The sequence below is a fragment of the Ceratotherium simum genome, chromosome 21 (genome assembly GCF_057802395.1).
Source record: "Ceratotherium simum simum isolate JZ-2026a chromosome 21, ASM5780239v1, whole genome shotgun sequence".
Lineage (NCBI taxonomy): Eukaryota > Metazoa > Chordata > Mammalia > Perissodactyla > Rhinocerotidae > Ceratotherium > Ceratotherium simum.
In genome coordinates this window covers 23728733-23742801 of record NC_141920.1, presented here as the reverse complement: position 1 = coordinate 23742801, position 14069 = coordinate 23728733, and the positions used below count along the sequence as shown (strand labels likewise).

The 14069-nt window shown below is 49.3% G+C and overlaps 1 protein-coding gene across 12 annotated transcripts in view; it reads left to right on the top strand.

Annotated features, from left to right (window-relative positions):
- EPB41L1 (erythrocyte membrane protein band 4.1 like 1) overlaps positions 1 to 12194 on the top strand; it is a 119077-nt gene extending 106883 nt beyond the window's left edge. For 9 of the 12 annotated variants that reach the window (XM_087445333.1, XM_087445327.1, XM_087445326.1 and 6 more), the window contains 5 exons: positions 2302 to 2388; positions 3205 to 3288; positions 5310 to 5390; positions 5724 to 5840; positions 11198 to 12194. In XM_087445333.1, coding sequence (XP_087301459.1) covers positions 2302 to 2388; positions 3205 to 3288; positions 5310 to 5390; positions 5724 to 5840; positions 11198 to 11206 — 378 coding nt within the window. In that variant the 3' untranslated portion in view covers positions 11207 to 12194. The remainder of the gene's footprint in view (positions 1 to 2301; positions 2389 to 3204; positions 3289 to 5309; positions 5391 to 5723; positions 5841 to 11197) is intronic. The other 3 variants (XM_087445330.1, XM_087445329.1, XM_087445328.1) reach the window with 2 other exon arrangements.
- The last annotated feature ends 1875 nt before the right edge of the window (positions 12195 to 14069 follow it).

Below are 14069 nucleotides of genomic sequence, written 5' to 3'. Positions count from 1 at the left end.
ACTGGGAGAACTAGTTTAGGGGCTGAGGCAGGGCCAGAGTCCGAGGAGGTGGATGCTGAAGAGGGGGACAGGGTTAAGGGATGCCTGGAGGGAGGAAAGTGCAGGATTTGGTCATTGATAGAATGTCCAGGTGACAGAGGGAAAGATGGGCTGGTGACGCTGCTCACTAGCCCAGCCGTTGTCGAAGTGTGGTCCTGGGAACCTGTTAGAAAGACAGATTCTGGGTCCCACCAAAGACCTATTGACTCAGAAACTCTGGGATGGGGCCCAGCCGTCTGTGATTTCACAAGCCTCCAGGTGACGCCCCCCCAAGTCTGAGAAGCACTGATGTAAACGGAGAGCACTGGAGGAGAGTGCTCCTTAGTGGCAGGTGTGTGTCAGGGGCAGGAAGAGGCTGTGAATTCCATTTTGGATCTGATGTGTCTGAGGTGCCTGTGAGACATTTCCAGGGGAAAATGCCAGGAGACAGTGGTTTTAAATGTTTAGGGTTCAGGAAAGATCTGGGCTACAGATAAAGAAGACAGTGGCCTTGATGAGGCAGCAGAAGACTTGAGTGTCTGAGGTGGCCCAGAGAGAGGGTAGCGAGAGAGGAGAGCCTGAGTACATGGGAGGAAGAGTCCAGAGTGGAGATGGTGGCATTGCCTTGGTCAGGAGAGGAGCCGCTCCTCCTTGAGGCAGGAGAGAGGACTGGCAGAAGATACAGCAGAGGCAGGTGGAGCAGATGGCACCTTGTTCTGAACGACCAGTGTCCCCATTAGTGGCCTTTGTTTTCAGTGTGAAGGTGGAGGTGAGGCTTTGCCTGGGAAAGAGGAAGCAGTGGGAGAGGAAGAGGCCTCAGGGGAGAATGGCCTGGAGTGACAGTAGGATTCAAGGGGCTGGTGGCCATTTCCTAAGCTGGAAGAAAGAAAGCATTGGGCCCAGAAAGCTGTCCTTTCAAGGCCTGCTGCTGGGCCACATTCTGGGATTCCATCTGAGAAAGTGCCTTGTGGATGGAGTGCCAGGTAACCAGGTCGCTGACAGCCTTAGCTGGAGGCAGGCATCGGGGGAAGGCGGGGGCAAGGCAGAGGGTTTCTATCCTCACCCATCCCCTGGCAGGCAGAGGTCCAGATCTAGTATCACTCACAGACCAGGACTGGGGTTCAGCCCACTGGGGAGCTGCAGAATGGGCACAGCTTTGGGCCCCTGGACAGACTAGGCTGAGCCCTGAGATGGTACAGAAAGTGGGAGGTAGAGGCAAGCAGCCGGCCCCTTCCCAGATGTGGGCCAGTTAAGTCCTGGGCCAATTCCAGGAATATCTAGCAGTTAGAATCCAAGGTAGGACCAGGAGAGCTGGCTTAGGGGTAAGAATCCCAAGGGCAGAGTTGTATTGCAAGAGCATGTTGGACTTGGAGTCTCACGGACATGGATCTAAATCCAGGCTCTGTCACTGACTTTCTGGGGGACTTGAACAAGCCCCTTAATTTCTCAACTGTAAAAGAGGAATATCAGAAGGATTTCCTGCAGTTGTTCTGAGGATTAAATGAGATAATGCATCCTTAGCATAAAACCTAGCACATAGCAAGTACTCAGAAAACAGTAGTTATTATGATGTTATTAATAGCCAGCCTATACTCCTGTATTTATCCTACAGATTTCCATTTGCAAAGCCCTTTATCCTTTGTTAGCCTCATAAAGTCTCTGTGGGAGTGGGGGAGGGGTCCCCTTTTTAAAAAAAATTGTTTTGAGACTTTATTTTTTTAGAGCAGTTTTAGATTCACAGCAAAATTGAGAGGAAGGTTCAGAGATTTCCTGTATACCCCCTACCCCTGCACACACATAGCCTCCCCCTATTATCAACATCCCCCACCAGAGTGGGACATTTATTACCATTAATGAGCCTGCATTGCAGAGGTCCCTTTCCATAGGTGAATCCATGAGGCCCATAGAGTGGAAGTGGGTCTGCCCCAGGTCATGTGGCTAGAACATGCCAGGGCCAGGATGAGAACCTGAATGTCTCAACTCCTTTGTTATTGCTTCCGGAGAGCAATACTGTGTCTTGTTCACCACAGTGTCCCTAAGGCCAGGTCCTTGGTAAATGTTTGTTGAATGAGTGAGTGTGTGAAGAAGTGTGTAAATATGTGAGTGAGCGAAGTGAGTGAGTGACAAATGAGAGGAGACTGAACTGAATGATGCCTTCAGCTCTCTGCTTCTAATATCACTACTCGACCTTGTGGCCATGAGAGCTCCATGGCTACGTGCTGTGGCCATCCTGGGGGCCCGCCCACCTGAGACCTGGCCATCTGAGCACTGTTGTTTCCCCAGGAGAACAGTCTCAAGTCCGGGAAGGGGGCAGCTGCCATGATCCCAGGCCCACAGACGGTGGCCACGGAAATCCGTTCTCTTTCTCCGGTAAGTGGGCAGGGCCAGCTCAGGCTAGGGGACTCCACGCTGAGATGTGGACATGGGTCCACAGGTGGCCAACAGCAAGTGCAGCATAGAGCCCAGAAGGCTGCCCTTTTAAGTGCAGCACCAGGAAACTGCATCATTTTCAGATGCCCACAGGGCTCCCTGGTGCCCAGCAGAGTCTTGTCCATTGCCCTCCAGCCCCCTCAACACACAAGCAAGGCATTGGCAGTGTGGGGGTGAAGTGGCCCCTTCCCTTGGTGGCACCTGTGATGTGACAGCTCTTTTGCATCTGCTCTCCTCACTGACCAGGAGAAGCAATGGACTAGGAGTCCAGAGGCTTGGATTCTGGACCTGGCTCTGTCGGTGGCTGCCCCATGAGCCTGAGTCTGTTGCTGTGAGGTTTCTTGCAGCTCTCGCATTCTCCACATTTGTCGTTCTCATCATCCAGCCCTGGAGAGAATGTGTTCCTGACTCTGATAGGGTAGGGAATCGGGAGGGCTCTGTTTCCACCTTGGATCCTCTGTTCATTCTTCTAAGATGCCATAATTCTTAAACTCTAGAGTCTTGTTAGGATTCTGGGCCTCAGGAATCTCAGGTTCTAGAAATCTTAGATTCTAAGGTTTGAGAATTTCATGGGTCTAGCATTCTGAAGATTCCAGTATTCCTGAATTCTTAGACTCAGTGGTTCAAAGCATCTTGGCTTCCAAACTTCGCCTTCACGGGATCCCTACTCGTCCCTTGGTTTACCCTACCTTCACCCCTGCAGAGCCCGGTGTCCTCACCTGACCCCCCGGGGTGGGGGGTGGTTATATTCTGCAGATCATCGGGAAAGATGTCCTCACCAGCTCCTACAGCGCCACCGCGGAAACCCTCTCCACCTCCACCACCACCCATGTTACCAAAGTGAGTAGCAGCAGGGCACCCTATGCTCCCAGCCTGGCTGCAGGGCTGGAGAAGGTCATTGCCATTGCTCTGCCTTGTGACACAGACAGAGAAGACCTGTGGTGTTCCCAATTTCTGGAGTTCTGTGTGCTTTGCTCTGTGCTGCAGGTTGTCCTAGGCATGGACCCTGCCCTTCAACATTGACAGCCAGGCTGGGGGAACCATCTCCTAGGAAGTAATTGTGATTCATGATGTTTGTGCCTTATAGACCTTAATTTGCTAGAGAGATTTAGTGGGGGGCAACGTAAGGAAGGCTAAAAGAGTGAGGAGGAGTCTTCTGGAAAAGTGGGGTTTGTGCAGGGTCTTGGAAAGCCAGATAGGACTCGTGAGAGAGGAGAAGACAGATGCAGACGTTCTAAGCAACTCAGAAGGTGGGAGCGGAAACTGTGTGTGTTTGCTTATTCATTCACTGAGCGAGTGTTAGTGAGCGTCAGCCTTATGCTTGCCTCTATGCTAGGGGCCACTGGAGGGACCATAAGCAATGCATGTTGTGGGAAACAGGAGAAGCAGTCTCTGTCAGCAAGCAGCCGCATGCAGGGGACGTAACTGTGGGAAATTAGGTTGGAATAGGGGTAGGGGAAGCAGAATAGAGACATATAAGACAAATCCCAGGACAAATGTGACAGTGGAGGGCCTGAGTCTGAGAGCCATTGGAAAGCTGTCAAGGATTTTTAACTGGGGAGTGGCCCAGTGAAAAGGGGTTAAGGAGAGGAGATTAGGTCCACCAGGTTGTGCAGGTAGATGGGAGAAAGGAGAGAGAGAGTTATGGAGAGGCTAGGGATGGAGGGCTGGACCAGGGTGAGAGTCAGAGCTGGGCAGGAAGAGGCAGGGCCAAAGAAAGGAGGCATTCCTGGCATGTCAGCTGGGACTCAGCCAATGAGGACAGAAGGCTGACAGGCTGAGTGGCCTGAGGGCCTGAGTGGCCTGGAAGAACGCAGGAGGGAGCCCAGGCCAGGGATGGTGGCCTGGAGGAGAGAGGCCAGGGAGCCGGGTTGAGTTGGGGGTTCTGCAGAGCCATCAAAGGAGAAGTCTGGTAGGCAGCACTGCCCCTTTATGCACACGAGCTGTCCCAGTCCTGCCTGCTCCTATGCAGGACTCAGCACCTCTGCACATTCCCCAGAAAGCCCCCACTCTCACCCAAAGTGTTAGTGAGCAACGTTGGCTTCACTGAAAGCTTTATGGGAAGATTTTCCATCACATACCCTACCACATACAGGTCAGATAACTCTTCCTTGCAAAGTCCCTCCTGGTGCTGCCAACTGGGAGCCCCCTCTTCTTTCTGTCCCCTCCTGACTCCAGCAGGGACTTCCCTCAGCACCACCCGCCTTCAATATGCCACGCAATTAGGTCCTGCCCCATCTTTTGCTTCTAAACTTGCACCCAAACTCCGCCCCTTCAGGGAACAGTGGAGGTTATAGTGTCGTCAATGCAATTTTCTCTTGTTTGAAGTCATTTAAGGTAGGACCTTGTCACCATTCACATTTCATTCATGTGTTCATTCAACAAATCCGCATTTAGCACCTGCCCTGGTCAGGTTGGACAGGGGAGTGGGGGAGGAGGGGACCCAGAGATGAACAAAAGACAGCCTCTGCCCTCAAGAGCTCCAGCCTAGTGAGCCAGGCCGTGTCACACACAAGGTCAGCACAGGGCAGAGAGACAAGAACCCTGAGAGGTACGGACTTGGTGTTCCGGGAGTACCGAGGCAGGAGGGCAGAAGGATCTCCAGGGTCAGGGAGACAGTATTTGAGCTGGACTTAGAAGACCTAGAGGGGGCAGGCTGGTAGTTGAGGGAGTGGTGGCAGACAGGCAAGATGTGCAGTCTGAAGTCCCAAAACCAGAAAAGGAAAAAGCTGAGAGAGCCAGGAGAGAAGGTGACTGCTGATTCCAGCCTTGCCCTTGAGGGATACTTTGGATAGGTCCCCTGTCGTGGCTGCTGCCCCAGCAGGCCCCAAGGCTGACCTCACTTCCCTCTCCCTCTGCAGACTGTGAAAGGAGGGTTTTCTGAGACGAGGATCGAGAAGCGAATCATCATTACTGGGGACGAAGATGTTGATCAAGACCAGGTACGGGGATAGGGAACTTTGTTCCCAGTGGCACTGCCCAGTCCCTAATCCTTCCCATATTGGGTTATCTGTGGACAGCTGCCCTTGTGGGCAGATATGATGTCCACTTCCTGCTGACCCTGTCCAGACAAGGAGCCCCCATGGAAAGGGCATTGAATGGGAGCCAGAAGGAGCCAGAAGACCTGAGCTCTAGTCTCTCCCTTTAACTATTTGACCACTGCCCCTCTCTGGGCCTCCGTTTCCCCAGCTGTGCACTAAGGGGCTTGTTGGTCTCCATGGGCTCTCCCCTATTCGATATCTATGGTTCCTCACTTTGCTGTTCTTTTCCACCAGGCCCTGGCTTTGGCCATCAAGGAGGCCAAACTGCAGCATCCTGACATGCTGGTAACCAAAGCTGTCGTATACAGAGAAACAGACCCATCCCCAGAGGAGAGGGACAAGAAGCCACAGGTAAGCCTTCTGAGACTCAGCAGCCATGAGAGGGAGGAGGGAAACAGTGGCAAGATCCTCTGAGGGTCGTTTCCATCTGAGAACCCATCAAGTGGCTTGGTCCCTAGTGCAGCATTGACACCCCCCTACCCCCCCACCATATTCCCGGTTTTGTGGCTCAAAGGAGAGAGGTAGCTCCCCTAGATTCAGTGTATCAGAGTGGGGAGGGGAAGGGAGACTGGTGCCTTGGCTTCTTTGGGTTTCAAGCCCCAGACCCAGAAAAGTAAATCTAGAAGTGGTAAGAAAAGAGGAGAGAGGATTGACAGTGGGTACTGAGGTGGGGCAGATGGAAGCAAGCATAACCTCATTGGCCTTGCCTGTAAGCTGGAAGTCAGAAAAAGTCCTACCAGGCCTAGTGCCACGTTCCTGTCCCTGAGTCTCTGTCTTCATCACAGGTCACTGGATGTTACCAAGGAGGGCTCATCTTGATCCCATCTGTCTTGCTAGATTGCAAACCCTTCTCAGGCCACCTGGGGCCAGAATCTTAAGGGCCTCAGTATTTTCCTCTTTCCTTATGGGCGATTAGTGCCTTGGTGAATAAGAGGAATGAGATGGTACAGCAGCAGATAGGCCTTTCATCAGCCTAAATTGGGGAGGGGTTCTTCTGGCCCCTCTGTAAATTTATGAGTTTTATCAGAGTTATAAAACAAAATCTCACTGACATTGAGTTGAGTGAAATGTCAGACACAAAAGTACACACAATATGAGTCCATTCATTGGAAGTTCAAAAACGGGCAAAACTAATCAATGATGATAAAAGTCAGAATATTGGTTACTCCTGGGATGTGGCCTTGACAGGGAAGAGTCAGAAGGGAACCTTCTGGGGTGCTGGAAATGTCAGCACCCTAAACTGCATGGGTTACATGGGTGTATACATATGTAAAAATGTGTCAAGCTCTACGCTTAGATTTGTGCACTTTACAAAGTTTACATGTTACACTATAATTAAAAAAAATCCATCTCAAAGACCCCACCAACAGCAGGTCTTCCTTTTGCCCTCTTCCCTGCTGAATGAAACCAGTGTCTTCTAGAAAGGTACAAGAATGTCTCTTTCTCTTCCTTTGATTACTACTCCCGTCATGTCAGAAGAAAAAGCACCAAAACATTTTCCTGACACTTTGAAAGGCTGCCAACCCCTGGTCTAGACCAGTGCTGCCAACAGAACTTTCTGCAATGATGGAAATGTTTTCTCTGTGCTGTACAGTGTAGGAGTCCTGGCCACACATGGCTATTGAGCATTGAAATTGGCTAGTCCAAAATGAGATGTGTTTAAGAGTAAAACATGTGCAAGATTTTGAAGATTTGATATGAAGAAAAGAATGTAAAATATCTCAATAATGTTTATATTGATTATATGTGGAAAGGATAATGTTTGATCTATTGGGTTAAGTAAAATATATTATTAAAATTAATTTCACCTATATCTTTTACTGTTTTTAATGTAAATTAAAACTTGAGAGTTTTAATTTACAAGTTAAAAATTTCTATCTAGAAAATTTTAGAAAACTAGAAATACCTAGTAAATTTAGAAAATATTATCTAAAAGATCTGTCATCTAGAAAATTTTTAACTCCATACGTGGCTCGCATTCTATTTCTCTTGGACAGTGCTGGCCTAGAAGTGCAAGCTGGTCACAGGTGGGCCTACTTGCCAGCCTTTCATGCAGATTGTCACTCCTGTCCCCTCAGTTGTCCAGTTATTCTTGCTTTTTGTCCCCCAGATGTCAGAGTGGTAGAGCATAGGTCACTCAAGCTGGTGCTGAGCTGGCAGTATCACCGGGGGAGTACAGATACTAGAGAACCATTGCCATAAAGTCTGATTTAGAAGTGCTAGGCCAGGACCTGGGAATCTTTATTTATACCATGGTCCTTAGGAAGTCTGTGTGCAGCCAGTTGCAGGAGCCACTGATGCAAAGAACTCTGTGCTGGGAATTGGGACCTGGCTCCAGTCCAGCCATTCTACTGACCGGCTGTGTGACCATGGGTCAGTTTCTTCCCTCGTGGGAACTCAGTTTCCTCATTTGCAAAATGAAGAGATGGGGCAAGCCCCCTTCCAGGTATAGTCCTCTGGCTGTTCATTTGCTTTGCTAGAGTGTCTGTCATGAGCTTCTCATATCTTCTCCATTCCCTGTCTCCCTCCTCCTCATCTTTCCCGGGGCATTCGCAGCCAGACCCCCAGGCTTCTGCCTTCCCGTTCTCCCTGGCCATTCCCAGCTCTTACCCCAGCCTCCACATCCTGCCCACCTCTCTACCACGTAGTCTTTCGTGTCTGCCCACCTCACTGCCCCCTTTGCTGTCTCATTCCCTCCTCATTCTTTCTTTGATGCCATTGTTCCATGTACCACTGTGCTCCCTCTCTCTCTCTCAGATCCTTTTGTAAAGGTCACCTTGTTTATGCTGCCCTGGAGAGACAGAAGTTTCTCCCTTGCTTTTCTGCCCACATACTTTACCATTAGTTATTGCCAAGTAGTAACCACCTCTGACTTTTAATATAGTCAGACTCACTAATTCTGGGAGAGAAGTCTTCTCTGAACTAGAAAATTCCTTTTTAAAGTACTTGAAAAATGTTGGTTTAATGGATGGACACATTTTGGTCCCCCCAGGAAGAGCTCTGGGGTCCCACAGACCTGGGTTCAAAGCTCAGCCTTGCCTGTTATTAGCTGTGTGACTTTGAGTAAGTTACTTAACCTTCTTAGACACGTTTCCTCATCAGCCAGATGGCGATGACACTCACAGTAATAACAATTGCTGTAAGTGATGGAAGGGACCATAATTATGCTGTTGCCAGCACCAGGCTGTGCACTCGGCATAAGTACTGTGATCTGCTCATTCATTTTACAGATGAGGAAACTGAGGCTCTGAGACATTAGGTGACTTGCTCACAGTCATGGAGCCGGGAACATGCTGGATTGATTAGAGTCAAACCTCATCTGTCAGACTCCAAAGCCGCCCCTGGTCTTAACCTCCTCACACACTGACTTTCATAGTCTCTATGTCATAGCGTCATTGCGATCATATGTATACAGCAGTCAGCACAGTACCTGGCACATAGTGAGTGCTCAGTAAAGTTAGTTATGACTATTATTACTATTAACTCAAAGTAGGCTCACAAAATGCTGCACGCTGGCCTCTGCTGTCATAAACCGAGAAGGTTAAATTATAATACAGTATTGTTCAGATGTCCCTGGTACTTCTGAAGCGTCTATAGGCTTTTGAAGTCATCCCACACACCCAGAATCTGTTTACATTGACCTATAGGGCTGGCACTTAAAGTGTAGCCTGCCACTATAAAAAATCCTCAAAAGTAGCAAAATTGAGTAGAAAGAACACATTCAGGCTTTGGAGCCAGAAACTTCTTGCTAGCAGTGTGGCCAGAGGAACCTCCCTGGGCCTCAGTTTCCTCATCTACAAAATGGAGTTAATCTATAAATTGGAGCTGCTATAATAATTAAACAACATCTGTGAGTGTCTTAGTTGGGCTGCTATAACAGAATATCATAGTCTGGGTGGCTTAAACAACATACGTTTATTTCTCACAGTTATGGGGGCTGGGAAGTCCAAGATCAAGGTGCCAGGCCCTTGGGTTCCTGGGGAGACCCCCTCTCTGGTTTGCAGACAGCCATCTTCTCTACATGTCCTGACATGGCAGAGGGCAGAGAGAGAGATAATCTCTCTCATATCTCTTCTTATAAGGGCACTAATTCCATTTATGAGCACCTCGTAAAGGCCCCACCTCCAAATACCATCACCTTGAGGATTAGGGCCTCAGCCTGTGAATTCTGGGGGGACACAAACCTTCAGGCCATAGAAGTGATGTACCGGGGTGGTGTCATGCGTACAGAAGGTGCTCAGCAGTGTGGACCTGCTTCCTTGTCTTTCAAGGTTTTGCCGTGTTTAGAAATTGATGAGAGCCCTGAGTAAGTCAGCCCGTAAACTTCCACCACAACAGCCTGGTGCACAAGGCCCTGTTTCCACGTGGGTGTCCATCTTGCTGGTCTTCATCTTCGCTTCCCTCCCTGAATCCTCCAGAAACGTCTGTCCCTGCTCCAGTTGACTCTTGGCCTTCCTTATGGAAGTTTTTCCTCCTTAAAATTCTTGCTGTGAGCATGCCCATCTCACACAGAGTCTTTTCTCTCCCTGCAACTTGCAGGCCAGATGTGTGGCTTCTGCTCCATCTTCTCCCACTGGCCTGCCTCCTTCAGACAGGATGTGTCTCCCAAACACTGGCAGCAAGAGGGCAGCACTCACCAGCTTCCCAGAGCTTACCTTCAAAAATTTAATTAAATGGGAAAAAAAATAATTGCTCTGTTCCAAAGCAGCAGCCTTGGGTTCTAGTCTTGTTTCTGCCGCCAATTTGCTAAGTCGCTGAAGCTTCTGGCCTCAGTTTTCCCATCTATCAAATAAGCCAAGAAGGATCGAGTTTCTACGACTCTGTTAGCACTTGACCTTATGTGAATGGTAAAGGGCAGGAATGATATTCCACCTGTTAAATGGTTTGGGGTAGTTGCTCTGTGCCAGGAACAGTGTTGGGCACTGGAAAGACAGCTCCTGCCCTCAATGAGATCAGAATAGTGCGTGGTTAAATTCACAACAACATAGTAATAAAAATAACTGCCAGTATTTATTCAGCACTTACTATACGTTGACCCTTGTTTTGAGTCCTCCCTATAACTGCATGAGGCAGGATCCATTTTACAGGGGGAGCAACTGAGGTCTAAAGAGTTAGGAAACTCGCTCAAGATTACTGAGCTAGGAGGCCGCGGAATGGGATTTGAACTCAAGCAGCCTGGTTGCAAAGCCCACACCCTTAACCACTACATTCTGGAGTCAAACCGGAGTTTCTTTATTTAAATACTGCTCTCTAGGGTTTAATCCCCAGGACGCAGCAGGCTCATGGAGATCAGAAGGAAAAACAAACAAAAAAAAGAACATCTGCCATCATGACTAAACATCTCTTAGAACTGAGAGAAGACAGAAAGAAAAAGTGAAACAAGTGTGATCTTAGCTATTCAGTGTTAAAAGGAAACTTGGACAAATTTTCAGGCCAAAGTAAAAGATATCACCTCCTTGGAAATAAACAAGCAAACGTACACAGGCTTTGCAGTCAGACAGATGTGGGTTCAGTTCTTAGGTGCCACATATAAGCTGTGTGGCCTGGGACAAGTCACTCTGTCTTCCTGAGCCCTAATAAAGGGCACGCAGTAAAGGTACCTAAAACCACCTCCTGCCTGTATTTAAAGATGAGTGACAAAAAGTGACTAACTTTTCTTGTCCTCCACCTTCCTTTGTGTCCTCGCCCCCCCATGCCTCTGGCTGCAGGAATCCTGACCTCTGTGAAGAGCTGCTGGCGTTTCTGGTCCAACCCAAGCCAGAGAACCGTTAAGAAGGGGCCTTCATTCTGAATTCTCCGACTCAACACCGACGTCCCAGCTGCGACGTACTGTCACTGATGAGAGACTGGGAAAGGAAAAGCATATATATAGAGATATATAGAGATATAGATATATATACACGAAACACCACGTCCTTGCACCGCTGCTGGGGCTGGCCGAGCATTTGGCAGACGGCAACAACCAACATCTGAACACCTACATTTCCTTTGCAGACAAATTGAAGAATTGGTGGGATTTTTCAGGAAAAAAAATTATAATGACAATAATCCTTTGCTCCCCCCTTCAAAGCCCTGCAGAACAACTAGAGCAAGCCGGACCACAATGATTGTAGAAGTACAATTACGACCCTGGTTCTGCACATTGCATTTAGTTGGATGAGCAATCCATTTGTTCTTCTCCAGCGTCTGTTGCCCACTCGAATGCAAAGGAAAACACTTTTGCAGCAAAGCAAGAGAAGTCGCAGCAGTTAAGACACACACCATCAACCGTTCCGAGAAAGAAAGAAAATTCCCCACTTGGAAAGGAGGAGGAGGAACACTGGATTATTATTTTTTGGGTCTTGACACTGGGCTGCAAAATCCACCTTCCTTTCTTCCGCCTCCCCTCCCCCTCACTCTCACATGTCTTGTCATTTTCTGTCTCAGCTCCCTCTTCCCTCTCCCCCACCCCATGCCCCTCACCCTCTGTGTCCTGGCCCTCCTGAGGGCCACTGCAGATGACTCTCATTTGAAACGAGAAAAAGAAAAGAAAACGAGAACAGAAAACCAAGCCACAGGAAGGGAAGTAGACATTGTATGTTTATGGTTCTCATTATGAAGGTGCAGCTTGTAGGAGATTTGTATGGATGTGCTTTTAAGTTATGTATATTACATATAACAGGAAACAAATATTAAAATAAACAGTGCTGGTAAGTATGACGCTGACATTTTAAAATTATAATTATCTGACTGTGATTGATGTATCCCAAGGTTCCTAGATCTCACTGAACCAGCCCAGCCAAGGAGACCTGGACTCTGGCTGTGGGTGGCTCACAGTAGGAGCTGATGGTTCAGTGTAGTAATACAGTGTGTGGTGTTTGTAATTGATTGATTGGTGGGGAGGGGCGGGGATCCCAAATGCAGAGGCAGGGGTTTGGCAAGAAGGAAGCAACACAGATGTAGTCCAAGATGCCTTCTCCCCCTGGGCAGTAGCAACCAGGGCCTGGTCTATGCTCAGGCATGGGGTCCAGAGTTAGGATTCTGCTGCAGAAGTCCCCTGGCTCCGTCCCCCTTCCTCCCTAGGGGGTTTGCCTCATTTTTAGTAGTCTCTTTTTTTGCCACGTTTTGCCTTTCCCTGACTGTATTGTGACAGCTAACTCCCTATCCAAAGGGATGTGACGCCCCTGGCTGCCGCAGAGGATGGTAGCTTTAACTTGGCTGTCTGAAGATGCCCAGCTTAGTCTTATCCTTTACTTCCCATATTCTGTCTGAATCATTCTCTTCTTCCTGGGCCAAAGTAGCCGTGGTAGAGACCATGAACACAGGGCAGGCCCTGATAGGTCAGAACTGTGTTCCCAAAGGCTTTGCCTGCCCCAGAACAAGCTGAGGGTGAAAGGTGGTGTTGCTCACTCTCCATCTATGTGTAAGACCCTAGCTTTGGAGACCTCCCCTTCAGTCAGCATCCGAGCTCTATGCCTGTGCCCTCGGAGTCCCAGAAATTGCCTGGAGACCACAGAAGCCCTTGGAGAAGACCCTGGCAAAAGCTTGGCATTGACCTCTGGCACACATGGGCTTTCCCAGGCTTTCCTGCCACAAGCTGCTTCCCTGAGCTCGATGAGTCCTTTTCTAAGGGAGGATGGCCCCGCTGCACTTCAATTTCTCAGTCCCATCTCACTTGCCCAGTCCTGCTTCTAAAGCAGGCCATAAATTCATTCAACAGATATTTATTGGGTACTCACTTGTGGCAGTCACCATTCTTGGGCTGGAGAGAGGGGGAGGGGAGGGGAGGGACCAGGGAAGCTCCCTGAGCCAGCCTTACATCTCTTGTCACAACTGGCCCCTCTGAGAGCATTTCCTTATTCTCTCCAGTGTATCGGACATTGCCCAGGGATGCCTTCCAGAGGGTCCTGGTTTGCATATCAGTTACCCCGTCACATATATGCTTAGCTGCTTAGCTGGCTGACCTGAGGCAGGACAGGAAACCAGAAGAGTGTTTGCCTCTGTGTGCAAAATGGGATGGAGAGCGGGCAGAGAGAGCCCTGTGGCACAGTCAGCCACATCCTCCCTGGAGCAGGCTGGCAGCCCACTCCAACTCCCGCTGAGTGCCACAGCACACTTTCCATGCACCGGGCTCCTTTTACAGTCCTGGTAGAGAAGCCACAAAACCTTCTTCCTGCCCTTCTTCACTTGAGAGCTCCCATTCTTTCTGGGCCAAGAGCTGAAGTGGATCCAACCTCTCTGGCCCCCCCAAAATTTGTCTCAGGCACCCCTGTCTTTGCAGGAACCAGACATCCTGAGCACACTGGACACACTTCAGAGAGAGAATATTTGTTCTGAGTTCTGCACCTGCCTACAGACCCTGGTTATGTGGCCTCAGGGCAGGGATGCAGTGGCCAGGCTTAGCTTGTGGGGCAGGATTTGTGCAGCTCTCCATCCCACGGGTGCTCTGACCTTCCTTCCACGGAGAGGCAGGCAGTGCCACCAGGGAGGAGGGGAGCTGCAACTGAAATCTAGGGCACTGTTTCCTCCCCATACTCCTCTTCATAGAGAATATAGATGTTTGTCTTATCTGTCTTCAACCTACTTTTCCTTTTTACATTT